This window comes from Gobio gobio (assembly GCF_949357685.1).
Source record: "Gobio gobio genome assembly, chromosome: 3".
Taxonomy (NCBI): Eukaryota; Metazoa; Chordata; class Actinopteri; order Cypriniformes; family Gobionidae; genus Gobio; species Gobio gobio.
In genome coordinates, this window is record NC_137099.1 from 42,529,850 (window position 1) to 42,550,576 (window position 20,727).

The window sequence follows — 20,727 nt, forward strand, 5'->3', positions numbered from 1 at the left end:
CATAGAAGCTGCAACCAGGTAGCTAGCCTCAAGAGGCCTCCTGTGGGCGGCCCCAATTTATGTGTTGGTGTGATATGCTTCCCAACGATGTTGGTTTTGTGTAGCAGAAGGCTTGTTATCAGCTAGTAGGCTCTACCAGGCCTCCCTGAGGACGAGTCCCCAGCAGTGTGGGTATTTATTTGTCAGCCAGTGGTCTTACTGTCAGTCAGTTGGCCATATCAAAGGCCATCCTGAGACTGAGCTCTAGAAAGTCTGGGTTCATAGCAAACAGTTGTAACTTGCTATCAGGTAGTAGGCCTCACCAGGCCGCCCTGAAGGCGAGTTCCAGAGTTTGGATACTCTGGTAGCTAGCATGACTTGCTATCAGGTAGTAGGCCTTACCAGGCCTCTCTGGAGGTGAGTTCCGGGTCTCAGTCACTTTGACAGTTAGCATGTATTGCTAGCAGGTAGTAGGCCTCACTAGGCCTCCCTGAAGGCGAGTTCCCAAGTCTGGATGCTCGAGCAGATAGCATGACTAGCATGCCTTGCTATCAGGTGGTAGGCTTTACCAGGCCTCCCTGAAGGGGAGTTCCAGAGTTTGGATACTGTGGTAGCTAGCATGACTTGCTATCAGGTAGTAGCTAGGCCTCACCAGGCCTCCTTGAAGGCGAGTTCCCGAGATTGGGCACTTTCTGCTACTGGTTCCCTGCAGAAGGGAACCTATTGTATTTAGCCTACAGCTTGGTTTACCTACCAGGTCAGGCTTGGTGCTCCCTTCACTGAGGGTTGTTTGTGAGCACGCAGCCGCCTGAGTCTGATCAGACGGTCACAGGCCTTAGGCCTCCCAGTTAGATCAGTCCGTAGGCCTGTCCGGCCTCCTCAGCGCTTTTAACATAAGTGCATTGTAGATCCTTGGATCGAGCAGTTAGACTCCCTTCCCTAGCAAGGGTTGTAAAGCTCTACGCTGAGTATTGCTCTCCAGGATACCCGTCTCTGAGATCCAGTCTGAGGGGTACTGCCAGTTTTCAGTCCCTCCGTCTGGATGCCTCACAGAGACAAGTTGTTGCTGAACAGACAGGGTTGGCCAAAACGAAGTGTCCAATATAAGTGGCACCAGTTCAGGCCTCCCTGGTGGCATTCGGGTGAATATGTTCCCCAAGTAGTGATTTGGCTGGGGCTCCCTCTGGGGCTCCCTCCTTCTGTTAAAGTGGTTGGTCCCAGGCCTTTGAGCAGCCTGGGTAGGACCTCATGTAAAGTGCATAAAGGTTCCTCTTGAGGCTTATAGCTTGGGCTATAACCATAGGGAATGCTGTCACTGACAGCCCAGTGTGAACTGAGCGAGAGTGTTTGGGCATTTAATTTGTATTTGCTTGTTCTGACAGTCATGCACGACGGTATATCGTTCCCCAAAGCGTCTTAGGACACAGTGCGAGTTCCCTTCGAAAGGGAACATTCTCAGGTTATGTGTGTAACCTATGTTCCCTGAGAACAGGGAACGAGACACTGCATCTCTTTGCCATGGCTCGGGGCCTGCCTGCCTAATAGTCCCTTCAGACGATGAGGTGAATGTCATGTTGCAAGGCGCCCTTATATACTTCCTGGTCGCACATTGATGACATCATGGGCTGTCCCCGGTCAATAGGATTGCCGTGATTCAATAGTAGTTTCAGACACCTGTCATGCTGAGGCGTTTACCCAAAGTGTCTTAGGACGCAGTGTCTCATTCCCTGTTCTCAGTGAACATAGGTTACAAACGTAACCTGAGAACGCTCTATCTGCTTTGCTACAAACATTCTTCAAAATATCTTATTTTTCAGCAGAACAAAGAAACTCATACAGGTTTGGAACAACTTGAGGGTGAGTAAATTATGACAGAATTTTCATTTTTGAGTCAACTATCCCTTTAAGTTGGCTGTCCACCTTAGAGATAATCACCATATTTATAATGAAACCATCATATTTTAAAATGTGCTATTAATCATATCATATAATAAAATATAATTGTATTATGGGATATCCTTCAATGCTTTCAGAATCTTTACTTTTTAAAATGATTTTGTTTCTATAATTTTCAGATATATTTCTACATTAACATATTTTAATGACATATTTATTGATCAAAAATGAATTATTTTATTCATCAAAATAAACAGAAAATAGTCCAAAGTTTGCTAAAGTGATTGTTTTGAACAAGTATTAGCTTAGACATTATTAAAAACATATTATTTTAGCGAAAGTATTTGTATCAATACTGTGTGCCTTTTACCCCATGTGTGAGGTAAAAATCCCCCCTCGACACCCAATACATTTTAAAGATTTTTAAATAAAATAAACCACTTTTATGATTTATTTTCACTCAAAATCTGTTGCTCCATAAATGTTAAATACAAACATATTTTTCTGTATATTATACACAAGTAGTGAAAAGCACGTTTTTCTTAAGGTGTGCCTTTAGCCCCGTTGTACCCTATATCTTGTTTAGATAATTACAACATTATGTTAAACAAACTTTCCAGCGGTGCTTTAATAGCCGCAATGTGTCAAGCAACATTGCAGCAAAACAAGTGCATTCCCAACGATAATTTATAGCTTATTTTTTTAAACCATAAGCATTATGATCACATAATTTAACATACAAAGCTACATTTTACAGATGGTATCTTTGGCTTTTGCAGCACTGTCTCTTCACGCGAATCGCGTCCCTGTTTAAAGGGACACGCTGCTGTTGGGCATCATCCCAGCCGGAAATGATGTCCGTGATGTTGATGAAACCTGAAACATGTAGTCGTGCCATCCTCGTCGGAATAGATGCTTACGACTTGACAGATTTTGTTATTGACAGGTTTTTTAGAAGAATATTCTCTGACCCAAAATGAATCCTTCCAGAAGAAGCGAAAGTGATTGGCAGGGACTAGTGAATGAGGTAAGAAAACGCAGACATATTGATGCCTCCCGCTCCTCTGCACTCTATGAATCATAGCCTACTATCAGCATTGCACTACAGAGGATGCTTAAATTAACCATGTAATGTGGTTTTCAATGAATTTACCGACTTGTGTGGCATGTTTTTTGAAATACGATCTATCTATTTGCTTATGTGCAGAGACATAAAAGCCCCGTTACTGTTACTCGTGTTTTCATATTTTCTCGTGACCGCTTGTTCCTCGTATCGAATAGAGTATTATCGTTCTCATTACATCTTTTAATGTCTTGCATAATAATAAATAAAATACGCAAGGTCTGACACGACATGACCAGTGGAGGGATTAACTTTAATCTTCATCCTCTTCTCGTCAAGATCCATGAACGGTGCTGAATTCTGGGTAGACCTGGCAGATGAAGTAAAATAATGGTAGCTATGATGATAAGGTGATATAAAATCTTCTTAGGCTATATAAATTATCATGCATGCGCCCAATTTAGGAGAGGTTGCTTTTTAATAATGTGAACGTAAATATCAATGCAGCCTAATTTCAAAGGATTGGTTGAACACTTCAAAGGTTATTTTAATTTAAAGGTTGGACTTGATTAGTCCTTTATAATAGTGAATCTAAACAGGGGACCGGGGCCATTAAATGGCCTTTAACAAAACTTCCAAGGGGGCCTGTGTGACTTAATCAATTAGTAATTTTAATAATATCAAAGAACCTTCTTTAAAATGCTAAAACCACTAAAATCAAGATGTAGAACATGGAAGTTGAAATTTCTTATTTTAATGTGGCCCTTCAACAACTGCTGTTTTATTAAAGAACAAACAGTTCTAGAGACCTCTGCAATCAAGGCTCATGTGATTTTGTTGAAAAACACACTCGAAACAATGCAAAAACCCACTTTGATCATTGCCTTTTCTGGCAATGGTGACTAATGCATTGAATTGGAGCATTAAATGCCCTATTGTTTTCTTTCTGTGCCTAGTTCCTGGTATGCAAGAGAAAACTGGAAAGTAAGAAGGAGGCACTGCTGATCTTATCAAAAGAACTGGACACCTGCCAGCAGGAAAGGGATCAGTTCAAACTGATGGCAAACCAGCTCCGTGAGCGCCACCAAGGGCTGAAGAAAAAGTACAGAGAGCTCATAGTATGTATTCTATTCTATTCTATTCTATTCTATTCTATTCTATTCTATTCTATTCTATTCTATTCTATTCTATTCTGTTGATTAAAGGGCATATTGCAGGTTAGAGACTCCAGTGAGTCAATGTATAGAAAAATAATGTAGGAACTAGATTTTCTTTCAAATATACTTATAAATACGCTATTAAGGCTTTTGGAGTCGTTTTTGTGAGAAAATGTTACTTTCGCATCTAAAAATGTCAAAACCGGACGTGACGTAACGAGAGGGAGTGCGGTGAATTTCAGCGATAGGAAAACAATGGATCACAATGACAGTTCGGACGCTGAGGACATTATAAATGTGTATTAATACTCATATGGCAGACCACAGCCATACAATTATGACACACAATTAGGGACATGCCAGGATTAGACAGAACAACGATCAGAGGAGACACATTGATTTGTTGTGTGAGGAGAAACAGTGGAGAACAGCGGCAGGTGTCTAGGTGAGAGAACAGTGTTTGCTTATAACATTAGATATATAAATTTGCTAGCTAACGATATGAACACTGTGCTCAGATTACAATACTGTACTGATTATTATCATGTATCAGGCAATAGCTGTCATCTAGTATTGATACTTACCAATAACAGAAACTAATAAGCTTTGACCATCAGGTAAAGTCACACTCGTTAATATCCATCCACACTAAACGCTATGCGATATAACGTTAGCGGTTTCTCATCACGACTGATTTGGTAATTAGCAAATGTTTAAAAAACAAGACTCACGGTCCACAGTTCACGTTTTCTCCGAGCTGCATCTCTGGCGGATCCGCGGCTGAACCACAGACACTATAGTGTTATTGTGTTTATCCTTTATTCATTTATTCTGTATTATGGGTTTATTTCGTGTCGATTCACCCATAGTGTGAGGATGTATATGACGTTATGAATATGTATTTGAGTGAACTTGAATGTACATACATGGCATGAATAAAATATTTACATTACCAGCACATAATTCCAAACTTTTTTTCGAAAAAGTGTGAGACTGTATTCATTTGTGTTAATGTACATACTTTGTATTCATCAATGTAAACACGACGGCAAAGAAGCATCGCGTGTGGATGTTTATTCATTTAATATCATCCTTTAGGCAAGGTACACACTCTTTTACTGTCTATGGGTACACACTGGCTGCGACAGCGCATTCTAGAAATAGAACCGATATTTTTTACGACATGCAAGTGTGTTGGAAGCGTTTCCAGGCAAAATAGAATAGAAAAAGCGTTGTCATTTTGAAACGAATACATATTAATAAATTACATTTTGATGTTTGAAAGTCTCTAGGTTTTGACATAAATGCAGATATAATTGTAATTAAGAAAAAAAAAAATTCTCGATTTTCAAATATTGCACCTGTCAATACAGAACGAAATATTCTGTAGCCTATTTTGTCGTCAATACAGAACAAAATATTCTGTAGCCTATTTTGCCGTCAATACAGAACAAAATATTCTGTAGCCTATTTTGCCGTCTGCCGGCATATTTTGCCGACTGCCGGCATTGGGTGCGTCTCAATCAGCTCCCTAGTTCAGTAGACACTGCTGTTGAAGTATGAATTGGAAGTAGAAAACATTCAGGAAGACATAAATTTTTTTTGCAATTATTTATTTATATTGTCATTATAATGAAGTGTATTTCTGTCATGATAACTCTTGGAGTGTTTGGTATGGTAATGGATAATATGACAATCAGTGTTGGGGAAAGTTACTTTTGAAAGTAATTCATTACAATATTGCGTTACTCCCTTAAAAAGTAAGTAATTGTATTAGTTAAGTTTTACGAAAAGTAATGTGTTAGGTTACTTTTGCATTACTTGTTCTTACCTGGGCTGGGCTTGTTTGTTTGTTTGTTTTTTAATAACAAAAAAGTTATATTTTTTGGCAAATGTAAAGGCCCTTTCACACCAAAATTGAAATAATAAGGCTAAAGGAAATGCAAATTCACACGTTTATTGTAGCGGGCGCAGCTCAAACAAGCCTTTCAGCTGTTTTAACTAAATCATCGAAGGTCAGCAGCAAGTACATTGGTCAATAAAGAGAGATTGAAATATTATACAAATATTTGTTTGATTTAATAAATGTAATTATTGGAGGCTTGCGTAGTGTTCCGATTTTGCATTTCATTGATTTTATTCATTTTGAGGAATACTTAATCTTTTTTTGTCAAAATACAGGCTCACATTTAGTCTAGAACTACAATAACGCACACAACGCCTTTGCATTTACTCCCGATTTCTCATAACATGGGGATGGGAGAGCTGAAATCATAGGGAAATAAGTGCTCGTTCACGCGAGTGACAATCATGCGGTCTGAATTATCAAAGACGCAATCTGAGAGAATCACAGATGAGTCACAGACGCGGGAGTGAGATATTTGGCATGCTAAATATCTGGACCTGTCTGCCATTCAGAATCCTGCTGTGTGAAATGTGTTTTGACTTAAAATTACATCAGAGATGACCTACAACCAATGAGAGAGCAAGATACAGGGCACCGGGAAGTTCAGGGAGGAGACCAGAATATCAGTATTTTAATAGATATTTTTACAATTATATCGAACAGAAACAAACACAAACATTTACTTGACCAGCCGCAGCAGCAGCACATTGCAAAATGATTTATTAACCTCCAACTCTCTTTGCAGAACACAATCCTTGATCCCCGCGTCTCCCTAACCATTTCCTCCTCCATAATCTTTTTTTTCTTTTTCTCCTTTTTGCTGCAAATCAGCACACAGACAATTTGGAATGCAAGCATTCTGCAGTCTATCATTTCCAATAACAATTCCAGTCTTGCGCGAGAACTCCGGTCTGAGTAAAATCGATACAGGTGGAGCTGGGGAAGGTGGAAGGTTTCTGGAAGCATGGTAAATGCAGACCAAGTATTTAAAGGTTGAGCAGCAAGCTCATTGGCTACTGATACGGCTGGAACCAATCAGCGGTGCCCTATAGAGAATAATGTGATTGCAAGCAGATTGAGTTAAGGCCGTCTAGAGTTTCATGACAGAACTTTGTATTTATATGAACTTTTTTTAAAGACGTTTTTTTTTTTCATTAATAGGATGGTGACCCCTCTCTGCCTCCTGAAAAAAGAAACCAAGTATGTTTGTGATTATCATCTATTTAAATATCCTCTGCTAGATGATTGTTTGCCAAATTTACACTGCAAAGGTGACACAGACTGTGCACTGCACAAGTGTCTTTACACAGACATTTTAATGCTGCTCAGAAGTGCATAAATGCGTTTATACAGAACTGTATGCTTTGATGCTTGGGGCTGAAGTAGATCAGAGCAGGCATAATTAAGTCTGGCTTTTATGCAGCATTGCATCTTTACACTGAATTTTGAGCAGGCACAGAGCAGCCTTAACTTGTCTGTGTGAAGATGCCTTATTTATGTATAAAACTACAGATCTGAGATCTGAATACATGTTATAACAAAAAATTTACTTAGGGAAGTAGCCAACCCAGTATTCATGAATTTTATGTGATGTTATTGAAATAATTAAATACAAATTAATGAAATGTTGCTTGTATTACATGTTGAAAAGTCAAATGTGTTGACCACAGGTCAACCTGGCGCAGTTACTGAGAGACTCACGAGAACAGAACAAACAGCTGGGTGATGAGGTCAAAGAACTAAACCAACGTTTAGCGGAAGTGCAGGGTGATAACAAGGTATGGGTTTTGCACACGCAGGCCAGGTAATTTCTTTGCATGACTCAATCATAAGCAGATATGTTGCAAGGTCAAATGAGTAGTCGCATACTTATGTCTCCATAAGTCCATATATAGCATAGATATCTGCAGTCTTTTCATCACACAGCTGCTGAGGATGACCATTGCAAAGCAGCGTCTAGGGGACGAAGAGGTGGGAACTCGTCACTTTCCAGCCCACGAGAGAGAAGATCTTGTTCAGCAGTTAGAGAAAGCTCGAGAACAGGTGCATTTGCTCTCGGCATTCTACACATTTTGGGTTCAAATCAAACTTAAGTTCTCAAGACTATCACAATGTGTCATGTCTCACAGTTTTAGAGAAATGATACACACTAATATAATTCTGTGTCCTTACCCTGTGATGCTGTAGAATGAAGCACTGGAACAAAGCTTAAAAGCAGCCACAGATGAACTTCAGGATGTGAGAGCAGAGCGTAATGTCTACCAGGAGAAAGCTCACAGACTAAATCTGGAAATTAACCACATCTTGGGTAGCCATGAGAACCGCATCCTGGATATAGATGCTCTGTGTATGGAGAACAGGTCAGTGTTGACATGTTCAGCACACACACATTTAGCTTTAGTAGTAGGAGATAAACCCCCCTTTAAGAATTACCACACATATATAGGACTGTAGTATTTAATTATGCATAAATCACATTTTAATTCCAAAATAATCCATAAACCAGTCCAAATTGGTTTGACAGTCAGTTTATTTAACTGAAGTGTAGAAAACCTCAGTAACTTAATAACGACTCAGTAATGACTTAGTAATGCACAATTTTGTAGGGTATTGGCTTGTTGCATATGGCCGCCATGTTGGATTTCCAATCTAGCGAGTGTGTGCATAAACACTTCCGGTTTCGCCTGATGCCAGTGCAGAGAGCTGAAAATTATCTTTTATAGGTGTTCATAGAATCTGTTATATCACTTAAAATACTACTAAGATCTATATTATGATTACACGAGCCAATGACATTTGAAACGCAGTCAGGTGATTGACTGAAATACAGTACACTTTACTGTCCATGAAGAGAAAATTGACTTGGACTCATGGTGCATACACATACATGTCTTATTCCCTGACCAATTATGCCTACTTTAAAAATACAAATATGTAAATATAACTAAATTTAAATATAAACATAGCTAAACATTTTGTGTAAAAACAATTATACAGACCCACATCCACACCCATCAAGAAATATTACACAAACATATTTGTATTATATGCTAAATTTGAACTGAAATAGGAATAAAGATGTCTTAAACCGATTATACCTATACCTATGAGGTAGCGGAAGCGCCATCCTAAATCAGAAAAATTATTTGTGTGCTTCCCTGAGAACAGACTACTCAAATGAAAGCTTACAACTATTATAAAAAGCATGATTAGAGAGTTGATTGCATAAAATATCCCGTAAACATTCACACGTTTGCCCTGGGACATACAGGCTACAATCTCCACAAATACTATTTTCTCAATTATTCTGCTGATATTTTTGCTTCCCTAGATCAAGTTGCTCCATCAATATTGTCACCAGTTGTAAATAGTTGCGATTCATTTTTGTAGTTAACAGTTTTTCAATATAGCTAAGTAAAAATGAGAGTTGTGTGTATATTCTACTTGTAAAATATATTGTATGTGCTGCTTATAGATGACATATAATAATTTATGCAAGAGGTTCTCTTTACTCATCTCACTTGCACAAAAATATACGCAGTAATTAATAGAAACACAGGGGAAATACAAACTCTGAACACTACATGCAAACCTATAATAATTAAATTACATATTAAGTAATACAGACAGTTAGCAATAATAATGATACCAAATAAAGTTACTAAACCATACACTGAGTCCACATCGTATTATCATGCGTACGTCATATATCTCAGATGAGGGTTGATACTTCGGTTGACAATAGCAAACATTAGATCTTGATAAGGGTAGTGTTGTTCCATGCAGAAAGAGAAGGCAGTTTTTACCCATTTAGTCGCCCAGCAGTTCAAGCCATATATATATATATATATATATATATATATATATTATACACTTGAGGTTTTGTATGAATGAAGAGATCCCTGTGGATTTTTACTAACCCCTGAGCCTGGACCGCAGAATCTTGCTGAATTACCACACAGAGGTACACAATAATATAAGAATGATGTTTCCTTTCATCTCTGATAGACCACCATCTCCTCTTTAATTTTAAAAACATTAATTATATCTAGCCAAGTTTCAAGATCAAGTTTCTCCTTACAGCAAATGTGAACTTCGTAAAAAAGTTAAAATGCACACACTTGCATCGGCGAAGCTCACAGGCGCCATTTTGTGCACCTAGTGATTATCTTAATTAACCAAGTGTGACTATAGAGCACTGCAGTGATGACATATTTTTGTAGGCCTACACGGAAGTTAGCATCACCCTGGTTCCCTTGACAAAAGCCCAATAGGATTTTTTTCCATGGACTATTGCAGAAAATAAACGAATTGTTCAACAAAGGTTTATGATTCTTACACGTTTTGTTCATCATGATAATCTTCACAAATGAATACAACTTGAATTTTGAAGCCTGATTACAATTGGCAGAAGCAAAAAGCTAAACGTAGGCTATAAATAAACTACACCATGGTCACATGACTTCAACTTCCCAATCATTAAGCGTACGACAACTCTGTGAAAACAGACTAGTGTCCCTGACAACCTCTGTAGTCTCATTTAGCTAGCAACTACCCTTTTCAAGACAGTAAAAAAGCTTTAAAAAAAAAAAAAAGCTTTTGTTAACCACAGACTTTATTTCAGCCATTTAAACAAAAAACCATTGGTTTCCCAGGTTTTGGCCAACAAAAATGTTGATGTGTCCCAATTCTTGTAGTATGTATCGTGTGTACACACCTAAAAATTGCTCTCCAAATACCTGGATGATGGACTTCTTTACCTCAAAAAAATGATGTGTGGAATGTTGGACACTTAATGCACTCAACTGTCACAGCTTTTCTTACGTTTCCGGAGGGGGAGGGGCTATCAGATACTAGATGACAAAATTACCTCATAAAATCATACTCTATAAGCTAGAGTACATAGTGTATAATATGTGCATACTGCATACCACGTCATTATGGGACGCAATTTATGTCATCCCTGCTGCACTCATGATCAGAATTGTGGTGAGACTGACCTCTAGTGGTCTGGTGGGGGTGTTACAGGCATTGATGTGACAGTTTGAACATGTCCAGTTGGCTTTTTCAGTGTTTAAATATTATAAATAGTGCTATTTTAGCTAGTCTTGTTCTTGTTCATTTACATTTACATTTAATCATCCAAAGCGACTTACAAATGAGGAGAGCAATAGAAGCAGTTGAACCAACAACAGAGCAACAATATGCAAATGGCATGACCAGTCCCAGTTAGCCCGGCGCAGTACACGTAGCAAGGATTGTTTTAATAATAGATATAGAATAGTAAGTGTTAGCATTACTATTAATCAAGTGTTGATGAAAAATATGCAGTTTCTTGAAAATGGCTAAAGAATCAGCAGCTCGGCTTGATGATAATTTGACTGTAAAGTCTTCAAAATATCTTTTTTTTTTTTTTTTTTAGATATCTGCATGAACGGCTTATGCAGCTTCAGGAGGAGGTCAGCCTCCTCAAAGCAAATGTCATGAAGTACAAGGTATTTATTACACGTACACCCAAATTTATATGTTCACAAAAGGTTCACTTACTTTAATTGTAATATGTATGAATTAATTCTGTATTCTGATGTTGAGCATATATTAATGTGTTTTATTTCAGAGTGCTTTGGAAAGCAAGAAGAACTGCAAAGTCTATGGAAAGTCCAACAGCAGCGCTCTGACAGGTGTCCTCTCTGCTAAACAAGGTACCACACAAGACTTCAATAGAATCCAGTAACAATTGGGTTTTTCACAATCACAAGTATTCTTCTTTCATTTATTTACAATTCTTTGAAGGAATGATAATTAGAAGCTAAGCTACAGCAAATATGTTTTCAGTACAAGAGCTGTTGCTGTCTGAGGAGAACGGCTGCAGTCTCCCAGTCACTCCACAGTCCATTAGTGACCTGAAGTCCCTGGCCACTGCTCTGCTGGAGACCATCCATGAGAAGAACATGGTCATTCAGCATCAACGACAAACCAACAAGTATGTTACGACACAACGTGACAACCGTCATCTCATTTTCTGTGTGGAAAATCACAGAATATGTAGTTTATCAGTTAAGTCATAGTTGCTAAGGATACTGCTAAAGTGTGAAATTGAACTATTAGTTTGTGTATATTTGACCAGGATCCTGGGGAACCGGGTTGCAGAACTGGAAAGAAAGTTGAAAACATTAGAGGTGTCTGGGTTGTGGAGTCTACCAGGTAAACATCATGTCCAATATAATGCAGTTTATTTTATGATCTTTTAAAGGGTTAGTTCACTCAAAAATGAAAATTCTGTCATCAATTACTTACCCTCATGTCGTTCGACACCCGTCAGACCTCCGTTCATCTTCGGAACAGAAATTAAGATATTTTAGTTGAAATCTGATTGCTCTGAAAGTCCTCCATTGGCACAATGGCACTCTACACTCTCAAGACGCTTAAAAGGTACTAAAGACGTTGTTACAAAGTCCATCTCACTACAGTGGTTCTAAAATAACTTTATGAATCGGCGACAATAGTTTTTGTGCGCAAAAAACCCCTAAATAACATCTTACATAGTGATGACGATTTCAAAACAAAGCATCATGAAGCTTCGAAGCGTTATGAATCACTGAGCGAATGATGATTCGGATCGCGTGTCAAACCGACAAACTGCTGAAATTTGGCGATTCAAACCGCTGAATCGACTCAGTGATTCATAACGCTTCGAAGCTTCATGATGCTTTGTTTTGAAATCGTCATCACTATGTAAGTCGTTATTTAGGGTTTTTTTGCGCACAAAAACTATTGTCGCCGATTCATAAAGTTATTTTAGAACCACTGTAGTGAGATGGACTTTGTAACAACGTCTTTAGTACCTTTTAAGGGTCTTGAGAGTGTAGAGTGCCATTGTGCCAATGGAGGACTTTCAGAGCCATCAGATTTCAACTAAAATATCTTAATTTCTGTTCCGAAGATGAACGGAGGTCTGACGGGTGTCGAACGACATGAGGGTAAGTAATTAATGACAGAATTTTCATTTTTGGGTGAACTAACCCTTTAAGTTTAGTTTAGAACTTTAATGTTTGCTCTAATACACATTACATTTGTGTAACAGGTACTTCTATGTAACATAATATAGTTTATCTTGCTTATTTCACATTTTGAAATAACTTTCAATTGCTCTCCCATTTCTGCTTTCCACTCTTTCTTCCCAACTTTCTTCTCAACTCTCTGGAGGCATCACCTACAATGTGTCTCTTGGACTAGGGAGTACGTTTATTAATCAATATAATTTTTGCCTTTTATACCTTTCTGCAATTTTCTTCAAACTAATTCTATCTCTGTTACCTTTGTTCTTAACCTGACAATAGAGCTATAAATAGATGTTGACTCCAACATTGTTTACAGGAAGGAAAGCTGTTATTGTCCTGAGTGACTCTCAGCATGTCCAGTCCACCACAGAACAGTCTGTACATCTAACACCTGAGTCAATGGGTGAGTTATTAGTTATTATTACCTGCCCGTATTAAAATGATTTGTTTAATTGATCTAAATAATTTAAAAGGCTAACACAGAGACACACACACTGGGCCCTATTTTAATGATCTGAGCACATGGGGGCAGTCGTGGCCTAATGGTTAGAGAGTTGGACTTGTAACCGGAAGGTTGCGGGTTCGAGTCTCAGGTCCGGCAGGAATTGTCGGTGGGGGAAGTGAATTACCACAACTGAGACCCTTGAGCAAGGCACAGAACCCCCAACTGCTCCCCGGGCGCCGCAGCAATATGGCTGCCCACTGCTCCGGGTGTGTGTTCACTACTGTGTGTGTGCGCACTTGGATGGGTTAAATGCAGAGCACAAATTCCAAGTATGGGTCACCATACTTGGCCACACGTCACTTCACTTCTGAAGCGCATGGCGCAGGTGTACTTAGGGTGTGTCCACTTTTGCTAGTTTAACGATGGAAAAAAAGGGTTGTACCTAATCTCTTAATGAGTCATGGGTGTGTTTTGGGCGTAACGTGCAATAAACCAGGGGTGCCGTCTGACGAGAGCAGGGGTGCCGTGTAAAAGTCCTTCAAATATATATATATTTTTCCACATTTTTCAAATAATTCTCTCTTTGTAAACTTTGTTCAATGCATGCGAGTGCTGCCGTATGTTCGAATATGACCAGTAATTTTCGCCGTTATCACCCGGGTGTAGTGCCAGAACACGCGAATGAGAAGTCGCGCGCGCTGTGAGAAACTTTGTCTCTGTGCACTCATCCGAAAGCGCGCACATGTCTCACAGCGCGCAAATATTGAGTTCTCTTTAAAGTCTTGCTCTTGAACGGAAAAACTCACACAAAAAGTACTTTTTACTGCTTTCTGTTTAATGTCAAACAACAAAAGACAAGGACATCACTCACTGCTCTTGATTGAATAGCTTTTGTAAGTTTAATAGGATTAATCTTTAATTTATACAGTCAAATATGCAATGTTATTTTACATTTGATCAATTTCTGTACCTGAAAACTAATGTTAGACGTACCTGAAAAACCTGAAAAGCATAGTTTATTTTATTAGTAGGCCTATCTTTGCTCAATAGTATTTATTTGTGCTGCTGCTTGAATTTAAATGATTTGTTCTTATTATTTTCTTTATTTTTATTTGACAGTAGTCCTTTTTTCCCTGAACATAGCAAATACAGGACCGTGAACCTAAAACCGTGAACCTGAAACCGTGAACCTAAAACCGTGATACAAACCGAACCGTGACGTTAGTATGCAAGGGGGTGCCACAAAATGGAGAAAAATTTCAAAGGGTGCCATGACTGAAAAAAGGTTGGGAAACACTGCAATACAGAGTCTCATCTCACATTCCCTTTAAAAGCCAGATACTCTTGCACCATGGCGACATTTGCAATTGGAAAGACTGAACGCTTCTCCAGAGAATTTTATTTTTAATATTTCAAACTGTTTGTGTGCTGCTGCGTGTGTAATAGGCAGAGTGTTGTTCACCCGCCTATAGACGCACATTACTAACGCGTCCTTTAAATAACACAAAAAATACTGCTATTATTGATTTTAGACCAGGTTTTTGTTGGTCAATGGCGCAGTCGTTTTCAGTTGCCTCAAAATAGCAACGCGCCAACAATTCGCCTGAACGCGTCTTCAGACCAGCACACCCATGGGCGAACCGATAGGTGTGAGTGCATTTGCTATTTAAACAACGTGGCGCTGGACTTGAAAATGATAACTGCGTTGAGTTTTTTCAAGAAAATAAAATACAACATTTATATACTTTTTAACCTTAATTGTTCATCTTGCGCTGCTCTGTGACACACCACGGATTGCGTAATCACGTTGGAAAGGTCACGCTAGACGTAGGCGGAAGTACCGAATAGTTACCGTATGAAATGTTAACCCATGGTGTTGATGGACTCAATCTACTCCATCTATGTTTTAATCATCGTTCTGAACCCGATCTGTTCTTTCTTTTGATATTTTGCATGTTTGATATTCATACAGATATTCATACAAAGTTTTGTGAAAATGATCAAAAATGGTGGCTGGCAACTTTTTTAAAAACGCTGGCGGGGAAAGAGTTAATGGTCTATTTAATTTTTGTATTATTATAATATTGTAATAAAATTAAAGTGGCCTATTGGGCCCTTTTACAATATCTTGATTTTATTTTTGGGGTCTACTAAAATAGGTTTTTATGCTTGAATGCTCAAAAAACATTTTTCACATATTTAACATTGTTGCAGCACCTCTTTTCCCAGTCTGTCAGTAACGATCAGGGCTGCATTTCCCAAAAGCATCATAAGCCTAAGTAAAGCGTAGAACCATTGCATCATGTAGCTCTTTCGGGAAACGCAGCCCTGTTTAGTTCCTGTCTTTTTGAAGCCCCCTCTTCCAAAAGGCGCTCTGTAATGTGCTCTGATTGGTCGGCTGGATTAGTGTGTTGTGATTGGTCAACTGCTTTGAGTGTGTTTCGGGAAAAGTCACGGCACTTACCATATACCGCGAGTTTCAACAACTACTAACTATCAACTACTAATGTGTACTTGGGATGAATATATGAATTAAATTAGGAATATTGTGACATGTACGTTCGACTACAATCGAGTTCTGAGGCAGTGCTTACTGATATAGAGAATAACTTCCTTTGTAGTGGACTTTGTGCTTTTTAACTTTGCTCAAACAGCAAAAAAAGTTAAAAGTGTAAAAAGAATAATAGGACCCCTTTAAAATAAATTGTTTAGAACATTTTAGAATCACACAAATCAATGTTTTAGACTGTAAATGTTGGAACATGGTCCAAAAATTTAAAACCTCATGTGAGTAAAATCAATTCTGAAGGTAATCACCTCTTTTTCACTGGAAAAAAGGGGGAAATGACTTTTGGATTAGTTCTTTACAATGAAAATTAGGCCATGATTTACTCACCCTCAAGACATCCTAGGTGTACAAGACTGTCTTCTTTCTGATGAACACAATCAGAGTTATATTAATAAATATCCTGAAGCTTCCAAGCTTTATAAGTGAACAGGACTCACGAGTTTGAAGCTCAAAAAAGTGCATCCATCCATCATAAACGTACTCCACACGGCTCCAGGGGGTTAATAAAGGCCTTCTGAAGCGAATCAATGGGGTTTTGTACGAAAAATATCCATATTTAATACTTTATAAAGTAAAATATTTAGCTTCTGCCAGACCGCCTTCCGTATTCAACTTACGAAAAAAGTATAACTGGCGCGACGATGAGGTCGGACGTAGCATAAGCGTTTTGAACTGCGAGAGGCATTACACTTTCTTTGTGAGTTGAATACGGAAGGCGGTCTGGTGGAAACTACACATTTTACTTCATAACTGTCACATGTTTGTCTGGTCTTTCAGTTGTGTTTGGATCTTCTGATTCTTCAGCCTGTTCCTGGTTCACCAACCGTTACAACAATGTGTTAAATATGGATATTTTTCTCACAAAAACTCGATCAATTTGCTTCAGAAGCCCTTTATTAACCCCCCGGAGCCATGGGGAGTGCGTTTATGATGGGTGGATGCACTTTTTTTTTTTTTTATCCTTTAACGTCTGTTTAAAACATAATAACAAAAAGTGTAATTGCTGGGTTTTTTTTTTTAAGTCATAACTTTGATGATCAATCTCTCCCCAGCAGGAGATGAAGAGATTGTTACTGGAGAAGAGGTCACAGAGGACACTGGACTCAGTACAGACTTCAGCCAAGATGACTGTCAAGCCGTGGCGGTCGAGCTGAATCAAAAGGGTGATTATTTTACCTGCCCATATTCAGTCTCACAAACTCCACAATTCAGTAAACCAGCAGAAAGTGCCCAGCCTGTGGGGAGCACACAGTGTAAAACCCTTGCTTGTTTTGACACTGAGAAGCCTGTGTGTCCTGCTGAGAGCGAATCAGAACAACATATTGAAGATCTCACAAGCCATGGACGTCCATCTATGAACACAGAAGTGTCTTTGAAAGGTTCAGAAGAAGAGGCTGTGAAGAATGATGCTCCGGTTGTTCTTTCTGAGGAGGACTTTGATATTCAAGCTGTATTAGAGGACAGTCTGCCTGTGGCATCAGAGACCTTTGACAGTTTGGACTGCATTTCTGGATCTGAGCCTTGTACACCGGAACAGCAAACAGAGCGATCGGTGGAAGAAGAAACAGTGCATGCTTCCCTAACAAGTTCTCCTGTTAAAACGTCATCACACCAGGAATGAGTGGTATTCTTCGTGATATTAAGAACTATGAGAGAAATGCATAAAAACAACCTCCAAATAAGTGTTCTGATTCAGAACTGTACACAATGAAAAAGACTGTCAAAAGAATAAAAAGAAGAAACTTTGAATATCTAAATTAAACATATTCATTGTTCCAATTATGCTAAAAGCAATATCAAAAAATGAGGATGAGACTGAATATTAAAATCAACAATGTGATAAGCCCTTTCTGGAGGTTTTCAATCATCTGAGATCATCAAGAATCTCAAATGAAATCTTAGATCTGATGCCGCTATGATGACACTACCAGCAAGTTCATTTTCTTTTTATTGTGAAATCATTGTCACTTCTTCATGTATTTTGACTCATCTTTGTAATTACTTTAGTTTTTTTGTGACAGTTTTAGTTTTATTTAAATTTTTAATATTCAGTTTAACCTTCTTGTGATTTCTCATTATGAGTAAAACACAGCACATAAGGTAAAGGCACTTTTTACCCCCTCAATACACTAGATGTCATTTCACCATATGCTTTATTCTTTACAGAGTCAGTATATTTATTTATTTATTTACATATTTGTCTTATTTATTATAATTGATTGATTGTAATAGTGTTTGATCTGTGAAGGTTGGTGCAAAATCATTCTCTGTAGATCACCTGATATTACACTGTAATATAGTGTAAAATTAAAATGGGAACAATCATCAGCTTGAAAGCTTAAGTTATATTTAATTATGCACAAAAGCACAGCATTTTGTCAACGCTAGCGATTGTTTGCTGCTATATAATAGGCCTATTACTAGGCTACATCCGTTTACGGGGTTTGTGTTGATTTGACCTGTTGGGTGCACCAGAAAATATTTGTAATGACGGAAGGATTATCTCGTTGTATCTGTTTACTCGATGTCCTCACGTCCTCAAGTGTTTTATTGAAATAAAATCAATGTAACATGCGCTCTTACGTCGTTTTCAGGGCATGTCCCTGTTTTCAAAGTTGGCGAGAGCTGCCAGTTAATTAGTCACTGACACCAGGTCATTTTTAAATTTAGGCTACTGGTCCCTCCATTGCATTAAGAGAAGGTAAGCAGTAATACTCTGAAAACAGTTTTGGCACTTAGCCTATTTTTGCCATTCAATTAGTGGATAATCACAGCGCCAGCCAGGCCCTGTTTACACCTGGTATTAAGATGCATTTTGGTCGATCGGATCACAAGTAGATGAGGGAGAAGCATATCAATTTACATATGGTATTTTAATCCGTCTCTTTTGTCCACTTGTCCACAACCGCTTCAGTCCAGTTTCTTTGAGGGGAGGGACTAATCTAATGGACGATCTATTGGAAAAATAAAGCTTGCGCAATTTACTTATGAACACGACCACAGACAATGGAAAAACATTCATTTCGGCTCTGATAGCCGCAAGACCACACCGAACGTTGTGAAGGCTTGTTAGAAATCATGAATTGTAAGAGAACATTGGTACGCTTGGTACGTTTTTTGTCTTCAAACCAAACTTGGGTCTCCAGCCAACAAAGTTTAAACCCTGTCTAGTTAGCACGCTTCCCAAAATGTTTACGCTTTAGGTCAGTAGGTGGAGAGTAGGCGGTGTTGTGGCTGTTCGAACACATTCCGGTCAAATGTGTTTTCGACTACTTCTGGAAGTGGTTGAAAGTGGACAAGCTCAAAAAGTTTTAGACCCCGTTTTTACCTGCATTTAGCGTTGATCCGATCCTTGTGATCCGAACGACCAAAACGCTTAATACCAGGTGTAAACAGGGCCTCGGATAAGTCGAAACGAATACCAATTAAGTCACGTTCAGTGATGTGAGCTGAGGGAATATAAGACACTGTCGCTAAGCGCTATACCCCTTTTTTCGCTTTCTCGCCTTTGGATTAGGTCACAGCATTATCAATTCTCATCGTCAAGTGCAGTGAATTATCGTCCTCCCAAGCTGTGACAATATGTTTTTGCATTGGATTGAATCCTGACTGGATTTTCCTCATTACAATTCTTGGTGAGTTCTTACACGGTTTAACTTGCCTCACGGTTCTATTTGGGGGGGTTGTTGCCCATGCTTGTTTAGATATTTTGGCATCTGAGTATTATTCCAGAGTTGCTTGTTTTGTACATCCCGGCTACACGCTGTCGAGTTACCAGCCGATCGGTGACCCATTGTGTTTTTATCAAGTGGCAACCTCCCACATTTTCTCTTGAAGCCAATACGGAAGTGACTCAAACTGCAATTCATCGACTGGCCGCTAGGGACAGGCTCCAGAAGGGAGCAGAATCTCATTGAGCCCCATGTTAAAATGCCCAACTTTACAGCAGAAAAAAAAAACATGTTTACAGCCTGGTACAAATTATGGTTTTGGTCTATACGGCTAATTTTCTTCTGACATGGTGGAGATGAAACGTCTCTTGCAAGACCCAGTTCCTACTTCTGCTGCAGCTTCCACTGAGGATGCTCACTCACATTCATCCAGTAAAGGGCCTATCTTTTCATCATACTCCTCATAGCCCCCACCTTGACACCATGTCTACATGTACTTCCAGGATCATCTTCCCACTTAAGTTTCTGAGCTGCAGGACAAGCCAGTGGGATCTACGGTGGCAGGTGGTTCTGTTGAGGGTTCACTTCATTCTTCAGGGACTGCTCCACCCTGGTGGATGACACATTGGAAGTGCTTTGGATGGCAGTGGCCCATTTTGTCCTTGATGAATGCCTTGCACATCCTATTCAGTCTAGTGTATTTTTCTGCAAACCTTCACCTATGGATTCCTGGATTGCTATGCCTGCATGCAAGGACTTCATAGATGAATTTTCAAGTGCCCTCAAAGGACCAGGTATGGCCAAAAGGTATTCCACAGAGTCCATTGAAGTGCGGAGTGTACCTGAAGTCAAACAACCGGTTGCTGCATTGGTGGCATCACTAGTCTAAGCACTACGGGGGAACGTCTGATGCCCTAGTGAACAGTGTGGCCGCACGGATTCCTTTCTGAAGAAATCGTACGAGTCAGTCACCCATCACT

At 39.0% G+C, this 20,727-nt stretch overlaps 1 protein-coding gene across 4 annotated transcripts; it reads left to right on the forward strand.

Moving 5' to 3' along the window:
- Positions 1-2,692: 2,692 nt before the first annotated feature.
- On the forward strand, positions 2,693-18,651 carry ccdc149b (coiled-coil domain containing 149b). 4 transcript variants are annotated; one of them, XM_079813641.1, is made up of 13 exons: positions 2,693-2,902; positions 3,895-4,056; positions 7,163-7,201; positions 7,672-7,779; positions 7,928-8,044; positions 8,189-8,361; positions 11,424-11,496; positions 11,619-11,703; positions 11,837-11,984; positions 12,129-12,205; positions 13,208-13,240; positions 13,379-13,465; positions 17,132-18,651. In XM_079813641.1, exons 1-13 carry the CDS (start codon positions 2,852-2,854, stop codon positions 17,695-17,697), a joined length of 1,719 nt encoding a protein of 572 aa, XP_079669767.1. In that variant the 5' UTR covers positions 2,693-2,851; the 3' UTR covers positions 17,698-18,651. The 4 variants fall into 4 exon arrangements, with proteins under 4 accessions (XP_079669767.1, XP_079669769.1, XP_079669766.1 ...); XM_079813640.1 differs by having other exon boundaries at positions 2,719-2,902; positions 17,129-18,645; XM_079813643.1 differs by lacking the exon at positions 13,208-13,240 and having other exon boundaries at positions 2,714-2,902; positions 17,132-18,645.
- Positions 18,652-20,727: the final 2,076 nt, after the last annotated feature.